This window comes from Phyllobates terribilis, unplaced genomic scaffold, assembly GCF_046119375.1.
Source record: "Phyllobates terribilis strain yellow unplaced genomic scaffold, ASM4611937v1 Scaffold_11__3_contigs__length_659146591, whole genome shotgun sequence".
NCBI classification, from domain to species: Eukaryota; Metazoa; Chordata; class Amphibia; order Anura; family Dendrobatidae; genus Phyllobates; species Phyllobates terribilis.
The window spans coordinates 616,636,384-616,655,591 of record NW_027362771.1 but is presented as its reverse complement, the minus strand read 5'-3'; the positions used below and the strand labels follow the sequence as shown (position 1 = coordinate 616,655,591).

At 47.9% G+C, this 19,208-nt stretch overlaps 1 protein-coding gene across 1 annotated transcript in view; it reads left to right on the top strand.

Annotated features, from left to right (window-relative positions):
* Positions 1-3,100: 3,100 nt before the first annotated feature.
* LOC141167135 (vitelline membrane outer layer protein 1-like) overlaps positions 3,101-19,208 on the top strand; it is an 81,835-nt gene continuing 65,727 nt past the window's right edge. Inside the window, exon 1 of the mRNA XM_073654519.1 lies at positions 3,101-3,326. Within this exon, the coding sequence (XP_073510620.1) occupies positions 3,123-3,326 (204 nt within the window). The 5' untranslated portion in view covers positions 3,101-3,122. The remainder of the gene's footprint in view (positions 3,327-19,208) is intronic.

Sequence of the window (19,208 nt, the reverse complement as noted above, 5' to 3'; positions counted from 1 at the left end):
CTGGATGGTCCCTCTCCTCAATAACATGCTGGATGGTCCCTCTCGTCTCAAATCTGCAGGACACTGTGTTCATGATTTCCATGAAGAATTTTACATTTTGATTTATCTGACCACAGAACAGTTTTCCATTTTGCCTCTCTCTATCATAAATTAGTTTTGGCCCAAAGAAGACGGCAGCATTTCTGGACTGTGATGATATATGGCTTCTTCCTTGAATGATAGAACTTTCACTTGCATTTGTAGAAAGCATGTCAACCTGTGTTCACAGACAATGATTTCTAGAAGCATCCCTGAGCCCATGCAGTGATTTGCATACCTGAATCATGCCTATTATAAATACACTGCCGCCTGAGGGCTCAGAAATCACGAGCATCCAATATTGACTGTCAACCTTGTCCCTTGTGCACATAGATTTCTCCAGAATCTCTGAATCTTTGGATGATACTATGTTCTGTAGGTGTTGGAATATTCAAAATCTTTGCAATTTTACGTCGAGGAACATTTTTATTAAATTGTTTCACAGTTTTAGACGAAGTTGTTCATAGATTGGTGACCTCTGACCATCTTTGCTTCAGAGAGACTCTGCCTCTCTACCATTCCCTTTTTATACACATTCATGGGACTTCGATGAAACTTGACCATCCAGCTGTTTTTCACTAGTACTACTTACTTATCCAGACTTTTGTTAAGCCTCTCCTAATTATTTTGACAGTTGCTGCTGACATCAATTTATAAATGAGTTAATTTTTTTTTAAATCAATTGGAAAAAGGTCCAACTTTCAACTTCTGATCTGTGTCCTATGTGCTGCTGTGAATAAAATATGGCTATAAGAGATTTCCAAATCATTGCATTCTTGCTTTCTTTACTTTTTAGGGCAGTGGCTCGATATTTTTTGCAATTGGGCTTGTATATAGTAAAGCAGGATAGCAGTGGTCTAGTGCCAGGCCCCCTCCTGTAATGGGGTTGGAGAATACAATGGAGTGTTCACCACCATAAACATCCATGATATGTGCCTTAAGGCAATTTGTGCCTGCAAATTGATTTGCTGCTTATCTGTAATACATCCATCTTGGAAAACATCAGGAGAATGGACAATTCATGTATTTGATTTGTTTGTAGTGAATCTGAAATGAAAACTCGGCATATCAAGTCACCCATTGTATTCTAACGGCAAGTAAATGACGTGATTAGTTGTCATATGTCTCCGCACCTACGTAGAGGACACAAAGGAGCACGACTCTATGCCATAACACAATGACAAGACGCTCAGTATTCAGTCCATAGCAATGCCAAATGTTGAGAACAGCCAAAGAGTTATGAAACTATAAGGAGAGAACCAAACATTTCTTAATGAATAATAATCTTTTGTCCGTCAATTAGAACATGAATAAAACAGGAAATCGGATGTGAAACTGGTGATTGGCCAAGTTCCTTGTAATACTCATATACAGTTATATGAAGAAGTTTGGGCACCCCTATTAATCTTAAGCTTAATGTTTTATAAAAATTGGTGTTTTTGCAACAGCTATTTCAGCTTGATATACGTAATAACTGTTGGACACAGTAATGTTTCTGCCTTGAAATGAGGTTTATTGTACTAACAGAAAATGTGCAATCTGCATTCAAACAAAATTTGACAGGTGCATAAGTATGGGCACCTCACCAGAAAAGTGACATTAATATTTAGTAGATCCTCCTTTTGCAAAAATAACAGCCTCTAGTCACTTCCTGTAGCTTTTAATGATTTCCTGGATCCTGGATGAAGGTATTTTTGACCATTCCTCTTTACAAAACAATTCCAGTTCAGTAAAGTTTGATGGTAGCCAAGCATGGACAGCCCTCTTCACATGATCCCACAGATGTTCAATCATATTCAGGTCTGGGGACTGGGATGTCCATTCCAGAACATTGTAATTGTTCCTCTGCATGAATGCCTGAGTAGATTTGGAGCGGTGTTTTGGATCATTGTCTTGCTGAAAGATCCATCCCCTGCATAACTTCAACTTTGTCACTGATTCTTGAACATTATTGTCAAGAATCTCCTGATACTGAGTGGAATCCATGCGTCCCTCAACTTTAACAAGATTCCCGGTGCCGGCATTGGCCACACAGCCCCAAAGCATGATGGAGCCTCCACCAAATTTTACTGTGGGTAGCAAGTGTTTTTCTTGGAATGCTGGTTTTTTTTGCCGCCATGCATAACGGCTTTTTGTATGACCAAACAACTCAATCTTGGTTTCATCAGTCCACAGGACCTTCTTCCAAAAAGAAATTGGCTTCTCCAAATGTGCTTTTGCATACCTCAGCCGACTCTGTTTGTGGCGAGCTTGCAGAAACGGCTTCTTTCGCATCACTCTCCCATACAGCTTCTCCTTGTGCAAAGTGCGTTGTATAGTTGACCGATGCACAGTGACACCATCTGCAGCAAGTTGATGCTGCAACTCTCTGGAGGTGGTCTGAGGATTGTCCTTGACTGATCTCACCATTCTTCTTCTCTGCTTTTCTGATGTTTTTCTTGGCCTGCCACTTCTGGCCTTAACAAGAACTGTCCCTGTGTTCTTCCATTTCCTTACTGTGTTCCTCACAGTGGAAACTGACAGGTTAAATCTCTGAGACAGCTTTTTGTATCCTTCCCCTGAACAACTATGTTGAATAATCTTTGTTTTCAGATCATTTGACAGTTGTTTTGAGGAGCCCATGATGCCACTCTTCAGAGGAGATTCAAACAGGAGAACAACTTGCAAGTGGCCACTTTAAGTAGCTTTTCTCATGATTGCATACACCTGGCTATGAAGTTCAAAGCTCAATGAGGTTACAAAACCCAAAAAAGTGCTTTAGTAAGTCAGTAAAAAGTAGGTAGGAGTATTTAAAACAAGAAAATGATAAGGGTGCCCATACTTATGCACCTGTCAAATTTTGTTTGAATGCAGATTGCACATTTTCTGTTAGTACAATAAACCTCATTTCAAGGCAGAAACATTACTGTGTCCAACAGTTATTACATATATCAAACTGAAATAGCTGTTGCAAAAACACCAATTTTTATAAAACATTAAGCTTAAGATTAATAGGGGTGCCCAAACTTTTTCATATAACTGTAAGAAGGGTTTTGCAAACAGCCATGACCATCTACCACCAAGTTCCATCCAAGTGGATCCTTCACACAGAAGACAAGATGTTGGCTGTCCTTCTTCTCTTGGTGACTCTACAGAACTTAGTGGCAGCTCAAACCATCTTATCTGTTCCAAATGGAGTTTCAGAGGGCGACTGGGGCCCCATGGAGGTTTGTGATCCAGGAACGAGAGCAAAAGGCTTCGACCTCAAAGTGAGTAATGTATGGAAGAGTGTAAATTAGACCATGGGATTAGAAAGAAAGAATGAACAAGGAATAGGATGGATGTAAAGACAAGGACTAGGGTGGACTAGGACTGAAGTATAGACTGGATGCAATCTGGGCATATAGACAGAGCCTAGAATATATGCATAAACAAGGGCTAGAGAGGACGTATAAACAGGGACTAGGATGGATATAAAGACTGGGACTAGTACAGATGTATGGACAGGGACTGGGATACATATATGTGTGTATACATGTGTGTGTGTGTACATATATACAGTTGTGCTCAAAAGTTTACATACCCCGGCAGAATGTTTCCTTTCTTGGCCTTGTTTCAGAGAAAATGAATGATAAGAAGAAAACTTTTTCTCCACTCATGGTTATTGGTTGGGTGAAGCCATTTATTGTCAAACTACTGAGTTTTCTCTTTTTAAATCTTAATGACAACCAAAAACATCCAAATGACCCTGATCAAAGTTCACATACCCCAGTTCTTAACACCTTTTATTGCCCCCTTTAACATCAATGACAGCTTGATGTCTTTTGTGGTAGTTGTGGATGAGGTTCTTTATTTTCTCAGATGGTAAAGCTGCCCATTCTTCTTGGCAAAAAGCCTCCAGATCCTGTAAATTCCTGGGCTGTCTAGCATGAACTGCGCGCTTGAGATCTCCCCAGAGTGACTCAATGATATTGAGGTCAGGAGACTGAGATGGCCACTCCAGAACCTTCACTTTGTTCTGTTGTAGCCAATGACAGGTCGACTTGGCCTTGTATTTTGGATCGTTGTCATGTTGGAACGTCCAAGAACATCCCATGCGCAGCTTCCGGGCCGATGAGTGCAAATTTGGCTCCAGTATTTGCTGATAACGTGCTGCATTCATCTTTCCTTCAACTTTTACCAAGTTTCCTGTGCCTTTGTAGCTCATACATCCCCAAAATTACCTTGTTCCAGAAGATTTGAGGCTTGTCTTTGTGCTGTTTTGCGTATTGTAGGAGAGATACTTTGTGGCATTTGCGCAGAAATGGCTTTCTTCTGGCGACTCGACCATGCAGCCCATTTTTCTTCAAGAGCCTCCTTATTGTGAATCTTGAAACAGCCACACAGCTAGTTTTCAGAGAGTCCTGAATTTCAGCTGATGTTATTTGTGGTTTTTTCTTTGCATCCAAGAACAATTTTCCTGGCAGTTGAAGCCGAAATTTTTGTTGGTCTCCCTGACCGTGGTTTGGTTTTTACAGAGCCCCTGATTTTCCATTTGTTAATCACAGTTTGAACACTGCTGAGTGGCATTATCAATTCCTTGGATGTTTTTTTGTATCCCTTTCCTGTGTTATACACTTCAACTACCTTTTCCCGTAGATCCGTTGACAATTCTTTTGTTTTCCCCGTGACTCACAATCCAGAAACGTCAGTGGCTGGATGAAAGATGCAAGACTCTGTCTGGATCCCAGAAACTCACTCAGCTTTTATGCACACAGACTGATTACAAGAAAACAGGTCACAGGTGAGGATGTTACCTTTAGTAGCCATTCAAACCCATTTGTGTCAAATTCTGTGCATGTTATCAGGCCAAAATCACCAGGGTATGTGAACTTTTGATCAGGGTCATTTGGATGTTTTTGGTTGTCATTAAGAGTTAAAAAGAGAAAACACAGTAGTTTGACAATAAATGGCTTCACCCAACCAATAACCATGAGTGGAGAAAAAGTTTTTTTTGTTATCATTCATATTCTCTGAAACAAGACCAAGAAAGGAAAAATTCTGTCAGGGTATGTAAACTTTTGAGCACAACTGTATATACGTATATATATATTGTGACAGAGTCACTGGTATCATATACGAGGGGGGGTATGTGTCACTCAGGTTGCTCTCCTGTGTGAACTGAAACCTACTAAATTTCTGCCAGCATGTTATATGCTGGGGGGGAATGGCAAAGAGGATGCGAGGCCATTCCCCTACCTCCCCTCAGGGTGTGGCTGAGCAGGGTTAAGTACTCAGTCAGTAGTTTGTTCAGGGAAGTGTGTGGTCTGGAGAGGGAAGTCTCCAGGCTGTGTTTGGCTGAAGCCAGAGAGCAAGACCGGAGTACCGGTGTTTGGCAAGACTTTATCGTGCTACCCAGAGCGGGCAGATCCTGGCTTGCTAATGGACTCTGTTATGCCTTCTCTTTTGTTTTCCCATTAACCCAGAGAGGGCCTGTCTATTTTTATGGGACACTGCTGGAAGTTTATGCCACAGAATAAACCAGCAGGAAGTTGACCCGAACCGTGTGTCCTGTGTCTGCCTCTGGAGAGCCGAGCAAGTCGCTTTACCACAATATACATATAAACTAGGACTAGTACAGATGTATGGACAGGGAATAGGATACATATATATGTGTGTGTGTACATTATATATATACAGTACAGTCCAAAAGTTTGGAAACACCTTCTCATTGAAAGATTTTTCTGTATTTTCATGACTATGAAAATTGTCCATTCACACTGAAGGCATCAAAACTATGAATTAACACATGTGGAATTATATTGTGTCACCCTACCTGGATGCCACAAGTGTAATAAAGCTGTGTCTGAGAGCAAGGGGGAGGTTCTCTGGTCAGGGGAACATTAGCATGCAATGCCTCCTGTCTCAGGCCAGTAGGGGGAGCAGGCTGCCCCTATAAAAGCTGGTACTGGGGACAGGGTTAGGGAGAACTGGATTGCCTGTCTCAGGACTGAGACGTGTCCCAGAGTGGAGCAGGGACAGAAAGTTGATTGCACCTAAGAGGAAGTGTGGCAGTAGGAGAGCCACAAGCCAGAGACAAGAGGCGAAGAGAGCCTGTCTTGGCAGAAAGAGGACTTAATTTACCAGACTTTGGTGTCTGAGGCTGGGAGGATTCCACATCCCCCAGCAGAGAACCAGTTCGCAAGGGACTGTACTTTCCTTGGCCTAAGAAGCCTGGAGGCCCTGCCACAACCGAAGGGACCAGTAAAGCCGTACAAGGGTGGGAGCAGAAAGGAACCCACGTCGCAGGCCATACAGGCGAGAATACACGGAAAGCTCGGAAACGTGGGCTGTTATCCTATCAGGAGGAGATAGCCAGAAGGAGCGCAGAAAGCACGGTAGGCCTACACCCTCACCCTGACCAGGGCCAATTTCCCCGTTGCTCTCAGACATCCAGGTCCCCTCCTAGCTGGGACTGTTTGTGGGTCAGTTTACCTGTTTAGTAAAGACCCTGGACTGCAACCTGTTGTCTGTGTGCTCCTTGCTCCTCCAGCACTGTCATCACTGGGACTCTCACTACCATCACTCCCACCATCCACTATACTGCCCTGGGGCCGCAGTCTTCCCGTGGGGAGTCACACTACCCTAGCTGCACACCTCATCAGCCCCAGCGGTCTGCATGCAGCGGCGGTTCCTAATAACCGCAATCCACGGGTGGCGTAGTCGGACATAATCAACATCAATATAACGGACTACCACTGGCCTGACCACCCTGAGCCACGGAACCGGGTTGCCACTACTACTCCCATCGTTCCCTAATTTCCCAGATCTGAGTGCCCCACGGCCCAGGGGGCGAGTCAGCTTTGGCGTAGTCGGCAGGATTTCATGCCCGCAACCACCGGGTACTGCGTGCCTGAAAAAGACTGTTGTAAACTTACCTGTGGAGAAGTTTCCCGCCGTCCGGAGTCGTTTCCCGCCATCAGACGCCATCTTGGACCTTTTCCCGCCGTCTTCTGCCGTCTTCCCGCCATCTGCAGCTGTTTCCCGCCATCGGACGCCATCTCCAGGACGCCGCGCGGGAAGAAGAGGGGCGTGGACGTCAAAACCGTGCGAGATCCGAAGCTCCGCCCCACTCACCGACGCTGCGCAAGGTCCTGGAAGGGAGAGGGAGCGACGCTGACGTCATCAGGACGCGACGCCAGGTCCTCGTCCATAGCAGCAGCAGCGGAGCCGCGGCCTACAGAAGAGGATCGCCGGAAGGTAGGCCACACTTCACTAGGGGGGAGGAAGATGTCGGATACAGAGGAGCCCACTACCACCAACGCAGCTGCAGCAGCGGTGATGCCCTTTTCCCTGCCTTACATCCCTGGAGCGGCCTGGCTGCCCAAATACTCAGGGGAGCCCCATGCCCTAACTGACTTCAAGGAAAGACTGTATAGTTTGTTCCACGTTTACCCCCTGACAGAGGAACAGAAGGTCAGCATATTGACAGGGCAGTTAACTGGCGCAGCCCAAAGGGAGGTAAAATCATGGCCCACTGAGGAGAAAAGGACTGTGAAGGGTATTCTGGCCCGGCTGCGGGGTACCTTTGACACACGTACCTCTGCTGAGATTAAAATGAGGTTCTATGGATGTAAGCAGCGGGCACAGGACAGCATCAGAGACTATGCCCTAAATCTGCAGGAAGCCTTGAGGGCTATTCAACAAACTGACCCTGGCAGTGTGCAGGAAACGGATAAACTGCTAACAGAACAATTTATAGAGGGTCTGCTGTCTAGCACCCACAGGGCCCAACTGCGCCTCATGTTCTTTCAGAACCCCGACCTGACCTTTGCCCAATTTAAGGACAGGGCCATAAGGGTGCTCCGTGAATCTGCAACCAGTGGCGCTGTAAACCCCCGGCGCCCTGCTATCACCTACCACCAGGAGGCGGCACCCTCCTCTATGGACTCCGTGGAGGCTGATGCACAGGCCCTGAACCAAGCCCCGTCGAAAGGCCTGCACCACCAAGTCCAGGAGCTGACCAGGAGCGTCGCGGCGTTGACCAGGACCGTCCAGGCGTTGCAAGTGGACCCGTCAAGACCCATCGAGCTGGCTTCAAGTCCGGAGCATGTCCCGTGGCGTTGACAGAGGAGGATCCCGTCGTTCCGAGGGAGGCCCAGAGACCGCTACGCAGAGGATGGACAGCCCATTTGCCGTCGATGCAACCAGCCCGGACACATTTCCAGGTACTGTAATTTAAACGGGTCCAACCTGGGGCAGAGGGCCGACCCCCAGGCATAAGATCACCAGGCCCTTACAATTGGCGTAATAAGTACGTTGGGGGGCGCCCGGTTTTACCCGTGGTGCTGGACGGTATCCCCATGAGCGCCTTGCTGGATACTGGGTCGCAAGTAACCACAATCCCTTATGTACTTTTTAAGCAGTATTGGACTGATGCTGATATCACACGGTATCCAGACAGTAACTTGAGCATCATCGCCAGTAATGGCTTACCCGTGCCGCAGATGGGGTTCAAGGAGATGACCATTAAAATTGGTAAAGTTGAACTGCCGGCACAGGGAGTGATTATTGTGGACATTGACCGTCATGAAAGTCACCCTAAAATAACTGTGGGTACTAACATAATTGAAAATTGTCTTTCAGAAGTAATTGTAATTCTACAACAGGTGGCGGTGAATGCTAGTTCCAGCCAAAAGAGAGTCCTCAACAAGGAGATAAAAGCCCTGATGAGACGGCAGCAGGTAGAACTGTCTGGTGGTGAGATCGGTAGCGTAAGACTCAGTGATCCATTCCCCATTTCCATGCCTCCCAAAAGTGAAATGATGATCTGGTGTCGGACTGCAATCGGGTTGAGAGGTAGAGACTACCAAGCCATGGTAGAACCCGTGTACTCAGACAGCAGGCCCACCATTTTGACAGCCCGGGGGGTGGTTGATGTCCGTCATGGGAGGGTGCCCGTCCGCATCCTCAACATTGGGGAGAGGGAAGTACACTTACCCAGGTACGCTACACTCGCCAAACTGTTTGTTGTCGAACACCAAGCTATCAGGGCCGTGGAACCCTTGCCTCCATCTCCTCAGGCGGAGGGTAATGGCTCCCAGAAACAAAAGGAGGACTGGTGCCAGAAACTCCACGTGGGCGCTGACTCCACTCCCCTGCACCAAAAACAAGGAGTCTACCGGGTGGTACGGGAGTACGAGAGAGTCTTTAGTAAGCACCCGCTAGACTTCGGCAGAGTAAAAGGGATAGAACACCACATCCCCACAGGGAGCCACCCACCGATAAAAGAAAGACACAGACCTGTACCCCCTGCACATTATCAGAATGCCAAGGGTATGCTAATGGAGATGAAAGAAGCTGGGGTCATTAGAGACAGCTGTAGCCCCTGGGCAGCCCCCTTGGTTCTGGTCAAAAAGAAAGACGGCACCATGAGAATGTGCGTGAACTATAGACAAATCAACCGTATCACCCACAAAGACGCATATCCGCTGCCTAGAATAGAAGAGTCTTTAGCCGCACTAAAATCAGCTAACTTCTTTTCTACTTTGGACCTTACTAGCGGGTACTGGCAGGTTCCTGTGGCAGAGGCTGACAAGGAGAAGACCGCATTCACCACCCCGATGGGACTGAGCGAATTCAACTGTATGCCTTTCGGGCTCTGCAACGCACCAGGGACCTTCCAGCGGCTGATGGAATGCTGTCTAGGGCACCGAAACTTTGAGACGGTCCTCCTTTACCTGGACGACGTGATCGTCTATTCGAAGACCTACGAGGACCATCTCAAGCACCTGGCTGAGGTGTTCGAAGCCCTGGCAGGCTATGGCCTGAAGGTAAAACCATCGAAGTGTCACCTGCTGAAACCAAAGGTCCAGTACCTAGGGCACGTGGTAAGCACGGAAGGAGTGGCCCCCGACCCTGACAAGGTCACGGCAATCAAGAGCTGGCCAAGCCCCTCGAACATCAAAGAGGTGAGACAGTTTCTCGGGTTGGTAGGCTACTACCGAAGGTTCATCCCCGGGTTCACCAAGATGGCAGCTCCTATGCAGGACCTCCTGATCGGACAGTCCAAGTCCAGAAGTCAAAAGCCACCCTTCAAGTGGGATAAACCGGAAGAGGAGTCCTTCCGCCAGCTAAAGTTGGCCCTCACTGGGGATGAGATCCTGGCCTGCCCTGATTATGGCCAGCCTTTCATTCTCCACACAGATGCCAGTAATGTGGGACTGGGAGCCGTACTGTCCCAAAACCAACAGGGCAGAGAACGGGTGATCGCATACGCCAGCCGGAAGCTGAGGCCCACCGAAATGAACCCGGAGAATTACAGCTCCTTCAAGCTAGAATTCTTGGCGGTGGTGTGGGCCGTGACGGAACGCTTCAAGCATTACCTGGCCTCCGCAAAGTTCACCGTGTACACGGACAACAACCCGTTGACACACCTGGACAATGCAAGACTGGGTGCCCTGGAACAGCGGTGGATGGCCCGTCTCTCCAACTATGACTTCGTGATCAAGTACCGGGCAGGCAAAACCAACGCCAACGCGGACGCCCTATCAAGAATGCCTCACTTACCTGAAGGTGATGAAGACCCAGAAGAGCTGGAAGAGGTAGAACTCCCCGCGTTTCACCGGTATGGAGCCGCTCAACACTCTCACCGCGTGAAGGAGGAGGATCTAACAACTGTGATGATGAATCCCCTACCTCACCACAGCTGGGCCGAGACCCAAGATAGTGACCCTGCAGTCCGCCTGGTGAAAGATCTGCTGACCCAGGAAGACGCCCGCCTAGATCCAGATGCCCCAGAGGAAGCCAAGCAGCTATGGAAGGAGAAGAGCAAGCTGTTCCTCTACAAAGGCAAGTTGTGCAGAAGGATTGTCAACCACCGGACGCACGAGCTGACCTGGCAAGTCGTGGTCCCAAGGCGAGATGCAGCTATGGTCCTGGGAGCTTACCATGACAGAGCGGGACACTTCGGTTGGAAGAAACTGGAGTTCCTACTAAGAGGAAGGTTCTTTTGGGTCGGCATGAGAGGAGCTGTGGAAAAATGGTGCAGAGACTGTGGCCCTTGTCACCTAAGGAGGAAGGACCGTACCAGCCAGAAGACACCCTTGAGGCCCATCGTCACCACGCAGCCTCTTGAGCTGGTAGCTCTGGACCACGTCAAATTGGCTCCAAGCCGGTCGGGATACATCTATGCCCTGACAATCGTGGACCACTATTCCCGTTTTCTAGTGGTGGTCCCGGTAAAGGACTTGACAGCCCAAACAGCGGCCAGAGCCTTCCAGCAGTACTTCTGCCGTCCACACGGGTATCCGGAACAGGTCCTGACGGACCAGGGTCCAGCGTTCGAGGCTGAAATCTTCCAGGAGTTCTGCAACCTCTATGGCTGTAAGAAGATTCGGACAACGCCTTACCACCCCCAAACCAACGGGATGTGTGAGAAGATGAACAATATAGTCATTGATCTCCTGAAGACGTTGCCCCTGGAGGAACGCAGCCTGTGGCCAGAAAAATTGCCGGACCTGGTAGACATGTACAACAACATCCCGGTGAACGCTACAAACTGCACCCCGGCTTACCTGATGCGAGCTAGACCAGGTAAGCTGCCCGTAGACCTGGAGATGGGAGTCCTAGTACCTGAGGACACCTCCCCGGATGCGGACTGGGATACGGAAAGGCAACTGCAGTACAAGAAGGTACAGGAGAGTGTGGAGAAGAGCCTGGCCCAGGTGAGAGAGAAGCAAGAAAGACTCTTCAATCAACACGCCCCTGCTGGTCCCCTAGAACCTGGTGAGCAAGTCCTAAAGCGAAAAAGAAGGCTACATAAGTTGGACGACCAGTGGGAAAGGGAACCCTACACCGTACTGCAGTCTGACCACGACAACCCAAAGGTGTGCGTGATCACCAAGGACGGAGGAGAAACCACTAGTGTCGTCTCCAGGGACCACCTCAAAAGATGCCCCGAGCAACTCCGTAGTGCAGAAGAGGATCAGAGTGACCTTGAACCCGCAGAGGACAAGGAAGAAATGATCAGCACCGTTCTCGGAGAGTTCCCTCAGTCCTGGACTCGCATAAATGATGCCATAGTGGTACCTGTCCTGCATTTCCTGCAACCGGCACAGCAACAACCAACACCAGAGCCGGAAGGTGAAGAGGAGCAAGCGGTTCCAGAGGCAGAAGAGCCTGTTCCAGCAGCCCAGGAGAGTCAACCCTCTGCTGACAGTGAGCCTGCCATGCCTGCGGTAAGCCAAAGAACCCGCAGACAGCTGCCTGCCTTACCTGTACACCCAGCTGGTAGCTGTACCCCTAACGCTAGTGGGGAAAGCCAGGTTGGTCCACCACCAGACAGTGGGTTAAGGAGGTCAACCAGGAGCACAAAGGGACAGATACCCGCTCGCTGGAGAATATAGAGTGTACTATGATTGTAAATAACTCTGTTGCCAAATGTTGAATTGTTCGCCAAAGTTACCTGCATGTTTATTGATAGTGTGTTTCAGTCTCTTGCAGCAACCGTAAGGACTCACAGGTTATGGACTTTTTATAACCGGGACCTCGTATGGACTGCGTTCGGAGCCTAACCCAGGAATGAGTTAAGACTGTGAAGGACTTGGGGTAGGACAGACCCCCACCTGGTTAAGGCTCCCGTTGTTTTGGTGATATGGACACCCGGTCACAGACCACACTGTGACCTAAAGAACTCAATTTGTGCGTCGTCTGTCTATTAATGTGTTATTGTTATGCATATTGTCTTTGTTTATTGTTTAGTCCCGGAGTACTAAATTTCACTAGGGGGGAATGTGTCACCCTACCTGGATGCCACAAGTGTAATAAAGCTGTGTCTGAGAGCAAGGGGGAGGTTCTCTGGTCAGGGAACATTAGCATGCAATGCCTCCTGTCTCAGGCCAGTAGGGGGAGCAGGCTGCCCCTATAAAAGCTGGTACTGGGGACAGGGTTAGGGAGAACTGGATTGCCTGTCTCAGCTTTGAGACGTGTGCCAGAGTGGAGCAGGGACAGAAAGTTGATTGCACCTAAGAGGAAGTGTGGCAGTAGGAGAGCCACAAGCCAGAGACAAGAGGCGCAGTGAGCCTGTCTTGGCAGAAAGAGGACTTAATTTACCAGACTTTGGTGTCTGAGGCTGGAAGGATTCCACATCCCCCAGCAGAGAACCAGTTCGCAAGGGACTGTACTTTCCTTGGCCTAAGAAGCCTGGAGGCCCTGCCACAACCGAAGGGACCAGTAAAGCCGTACAAGGCTGGGAGCAGAAAGGAACCCACGTCGCAGGCCATACAGGCGAGAATACACGGAAAGCTCGGAAACGTGGGCTGTTACCCTATCAGGAGGAGATAGCCAGAAGGAGCGCAGAAAGCACGGTAGGCCTACACCCTCACCCTGACCAGGGCCAATTTCCCCGTTGCTCTCAGACATCCAGGTCCCCTCCTAGCTGGGACTGTTTGTGGGTCAGTTTACCTGTTTAGTAAAGACCCTGGACTGCAACCTGTTGTCTGTGTGCTCCTTGCTCCTCCAGCACTGTCATCACTGGGACTCTCACTACCATCACTCCCACCATCCACTATACTGCCCTGGGGCCGCACTCTTCCCGTGGGGAGTCACACTACCATAGCTGCACACCTCATCAGCCCCAGCGGTCTGCATGCAGCGGCGGTTCTTAATAACCGCAATCCACGGGTGGCGTAGTCGGACATTATCAGCAGAACGTAGCAGACTACCATTGGCCTGACCACCCTGAGCCACGGAACCGGGTCGCCACTACTACCCCCATCGTTCCCCCTATGGCCCGGATCCGAGTGCCCCACGGCCCAGGGGGCGAGTCAATATACTTAACAAAAAAGTGTGAAACAACTGAAAATATGTCTTGTATTCTAGGTTCTTCAAAGTAGCCACCTTTTGCTTTGATGACTGCTTTGCACACTTTTGGCATTCTCTTGATGAGCTTCAAGAGGTAGTCACAGGAAATGGTCTTCCAACAATCTTGAAGGAGTTCCCAGAGATGCTTAGCACGTGTTGGCCCTTTTGCCTTCACTCTGCGGTCCAGCTCACCCCAAACCATCTCGATTGGGTTCAGGTCTGGTGACTGTGGAGGCCAGGTCATCTGGCGTAGCCCCCCATCACTCTCCTTCTTGGTCAAATAGCCCTTACACAGCCTGAAGGTTTGTTTGGGGTCATTGTCCTGTTGAAAAATAAATGATGGTCCAACTAAATGCAAACCGGATGGAATAGCATGCCGCTGCAAGATGCTGTGGTAGCCATGCTGGTTCAGTATGCCTTCAATTTTGAATAAATCCCTAACAGAGTCAGCAGCAAAGCACCCCCACACCATCACACCTCCTCCTCCATGCTTCACGGTGGGAACCAGGCATGTAGAGCCCATCCGTTCACCTTTTCTGCGTCGCACAAAGACATGGTGGTTGGAACCAAAGATCTCAGATTTGGACTCATCAGACCAAAGCACAGATTTCCACTGGTCTAATGTCCATTCCTTGTGTTCTTTAGCCCAAACAAGTCTCTTCTGCTTGTTGCCTGTCCTTAGCAGTGGTTTCCTAGCAGCTATTTTACCATGAAGGCCTGCTGCACAAAGTCTCCTCTTAACAGTTGTTGAAGAGATGTGTCTGCTGCTAGAACTCTGTGTGGCATTGACCTGGTCTCTAATCTGAGCTGCTGTTAACCTGCGATTTCTGAGGCTGGTGACTCGAATAAACTTATCCTCAGAAGCAGAGGTGACTCTTGGTCTTCCTTTCCTGGGGCGGTCCTCATGTGAGCCAGTTTCTTTGTAGCGCTTGTTGGTTTTTGCAACTGCACTTGGGGACACTTTCAAAGTTTTCCCGTTTTTTCAGACTGACTGACCTTTATTTCTTAAAGTAATGATGGCCACTTGTTTTTCTTTACTTAGCTGCTTTTTTCTTGCCATAATACAAATTCTAACAGTCTATTCAGTAGGACTATCAGCTGTGTATCCACCAGACTTCTGCACAACACAACTGATGGTCCCAATCCCATTTATAAGGCAAGAAATTCCACTTATTAAACCTGACAGGGCACACCTGTGAAGTGAAAACCATTTCCGGTGACTACCTCTTGAAGCTCATCAGGAGAATGCCAAGATTGTGCAAAGCAGTCATCAAAGCAAAAGGTGGCTACTTTGAAGAACCTAGAATATAAGACATATTTTCAGTTGTTTCACACTTTTTTGTTAAGTATATAATTCCACATGTGGTAATTCATAGTTTTGATGCCTTCAGTGTGAATGTACAAATTTCATAGTCATGAAAATACAGAAAAATCTTTAAATGAGAAGGTGTGTCCAAACTTTTGGTCTATACTGTATATATAAATATATATATACATACAGGGACTAGGAGGATGGATGTGCAGACAGGCATCTTTTATTTTTACAATACTTTATCTTACTCTTAGGTGGAGGAGTGGCAAGTAGTGATGGGCGAGCACCAAAATGCTCGGGTACTCGTTGCTCGGGTCGAGCACATTGGAATACTCGGGTGCTCGGTCCGAGTAACGAGCCTAATGTAAGTCTATGGGAAACTCGAGCATTTTTCAGGCGGCTCACCCCGGCGGTCTGCAGAGGGCCTAAAAATTGCCCAAATCGATGGGAACAGTGCTCAAATGACATGGGGACATCATGGGGAAGACCCCTGGAAGCATCTCTGACTCCCAGATCACTGCTGTTAACAACGTTGTCTGAGGTATTATGCCACATTTATGGACTCACAATAAAACATACAAAAACAAAACCAAAATGGGTTTTCCTGGGAAATATGTTAAGGAACATCCTTTCCAGGGTAATGACTTGCATATAAGGCAAAATAAAAAAACAAAAACGCTCCACCACATCTTGGGCTATGTTCACACGTAGCGTTTTTGATGCGTTTTTGCACTTTTGTATTGCCTTCAACTGTAAAAAATGCATTCACCAGGAAATGTCATTTTAACATTTTACAACCTTATCTGGCCATGTGGTGTGTGACACATGCATACAGTGCTGAAAAGACATGGGAACAGCATAGGGAAGACCCCTGGAAGCATCTCTGACTCCCAGGGCACTGCCTAAAATTGTGGTCATCTCATCAGACGTGATCCTATATTACTGCTGTAATAATACAGGCATTTTTGGCAACGTGACAAATCTTAAACTCCATTTAAAATGGGCAAGATTTTTGGCAAGGGACGGGGAAGTGGACGTTATGGTGATGGTGCAAGCAGAGGCCATGGGCAAGATGAAACTGTGCCTGCTGAGGGAGCACAACAAACCCCCACGTCATGTCAAACTTCCTGTCCCAATTACTAGGGGGCATTGGAACACCACTATTGAACCCAGAGCAGTGTGAAAAGGTTGTTGGTTGGATAGCAGATAATGCTTCCAGTCACTTTGCCACCACCACCACCCTGTCTTCCACATGGTCCAGTCTCAGTAGATGTGGGTCTGGACCACATTATTAATATTACTTTATCGCCATTTATACCATGGCACTTTACATGTGAAAAAGGGGTATACATCGCAAAAACAATTACAATAATCTTGAATAAAAATGTGACAGCAACAGGTACAGGAGAGTAGAGGACCCTGCCTGCGAGGACTCACAGTCTACAAGGGATGGGTGAGGATAGAGTAGGTGACGATAGAGCTGGTTGTGCAGCGGTATGGTGGAGCGAGGGTTACTGCAGGTTGTACGCATGTCGCAAGAGGTGGGTCTTCAGATGCTTTTTGAAGGTTTCAACAGTAGGTGAGAGTCAGAAATGGTGGGGTAGAGAGTTCCAGAGAAGGGGGGATGCACGGGAGAAATCTTGTATGCGATTGTGGGAAGAGGCGCTAAGAGAGAAGTAGAGAAGGAGATCTTGTGAGGATCGGAGGCTGCTTGCAGGTAAGTACCGGGAGACTAGGTCACAGATGTATGGAGGAGACAGGTTGTGGATAGCTTTGCATGCCAAGGTTAGGGTTTTGAACTGGAGCCAGTGAAGGGATTGACAGAGAGGAGAGGCTGGGGAATAGCGAGGGGACAGGTGGATAAGTCGGGCAACAGAGTTTAGGATAGATTGAAGGAATGAAGGGAGGCCACAGAGCAGGAGGTTGCAGTCATCGAGAAGGGAGAAGGGAGATGATGAGGGCATGCACTAGTGTTTTTGTAGATTCGTGGTTGAGGAATGGGCGGATCCGGGAAATTTTTTTTACTTGGAGTCGTTATCTTCCCCACCCTGATCCTCCTTCCTCCCACCATTCTGAGTGCCCTGAGACAATTGATCCCACATTTGGACACTTTGAAGAGCTTCCTTGTTCATCTTTCCAATTATAGATTCTGGTCTCTCGCTCGGTCCACTCAGAAGTGGAAAGAGCTTGGATATGTGGTTTGAAGGAGAGATTAGAGTCCAGGTTTACTCCAAGAGCTGTTCACTTTTCCATCAATAAATTTGGGCCTCTCGACCAGCCAGCTTCGAGAAGGCAACAGAAAATGACATGTAGAGATTTGAGCAGCCAAGGTCACCAGAAGATGACAGTGGGAAAGTGCAATTACAGTCGCAAGAGGTGGATAATGATGAGACACAATGGACAGAAAGTCAGGAGGAGGACCAGGTTGCAGAAGTGGAAAAAGAAGCGGTGGACGGTGACGTCACTAACCCAACTTGGCAAGGGGACATGTAGAGCGAGGACACCAGCACACAGAGGGAGGGAGGCGTAGCACCACAACAGGCAGGAACAAGCAGTCTGGTGGCCACAGACACAAGGCGGGCAAACGCTCCCCAGAACACCAACACGACGGAAGTTGCCAGTACAACTGTTAGGTTTTTCCGAGCCTGGTTCTTTTTAAAGACTGTTTAGATAACCCCAAAAAGACCATTTGCAACATCTGCCAGGCCAGCAACAGCAAGAGCACCAAAACTACCATCCTGACCAGCACCAGCATGCTCAGGCACATAACAGCAAAGCACCTGACTAGCTGGGTGGAACACCAAGGTCCAGAAACAGTGTCTGCGGGTGACACCACTGCCTCTTCCACTGTTGTGCGTGCACACCAATCCCCTGTCCACGGTGCATGCGAAGATGCCTCCCGCCCTGCACCTGTCAATGCAGACTTGCAGTTGTCCCTACCACAGTCCTTGGAATGATAATAGGTTTCCTAAAGGAGAAAAACCGTGGCGCTATCTAAGCGTAGTAAGATTTGATCAATTAAAAGGGTGAGTATCTATAGGAAATTGCTCACCTGATGCGATTGTGCAAACAGAGGCACAACTCTCGCTTGTAGTATGGATGAATTTGCAAAAGACTGCAGCTGACCTGGTGAGGTAGGATTGAATCCTGAGACAGGAGTATCCCACAACGAGGATGCCAAAAAGGAAGAACCAGGTGATGGCGCTGTCTTTGCCACCAAGTGAGATCAAGGTGTAGGAACTTCAGGTTGCTCGTAAGTAAAAGAAATTTTTTTTATTATTCACACTAATATAAAACAATAAAACCTATATACACACAACGCGTTTCGGCTGTTTGCAGCCTTCTTCAGGTGTATGGAAAAAATGAATTTGACCCATTTTTTTATAGCCCCTTGCCAGAGTGAGAGAGGGAGGGGTTACAAAAAGAGGAAGAGGAGGAGGAAGAGGAGGAGGAAGAGGAGGAGTGCTTCATACTGCATTGTTCTCAGTTTTTTTCATATATACATAAATATTATATATAAAATAACAAATAGAAACATGTCAATCTGACTAACATCCCACTATTAGAAAGCTAAAAAGTATCACTTCAACACAAAAATATACATATGTTCTTACTGTGTTAAAAGCTATTGAATGGTTAAAAAAGAAATGCTTTTTTTTTTTTTCCCTTTTTTCTCTTTCGCCCAGTTATGTATTTTTATGTTGAGGTGGTACTTTTTAGCTTTCTAGATAATGGGATGTTGTGTTTTTACTTATTTATTTTTTTATTCAAAAACAAGAAAGAAGGGCCTGACCCCTCCACCACTTGGCAGACACGGGCGTACAGGTGGCCTTCTGCACGGCCCGTACCCCTAGGGTTCTTTCTTCCATTCCTGGAGCCTCAGAGATGACGCACCCACAGGATGGGAACGACTCGGCGCCCGGGCCTTGTTGCTTGGTCTTGGGGATGTCGCGGTAGTCGGCTCCCGGGCCCGTACCCTGGGGTATCTCTTAAAAAG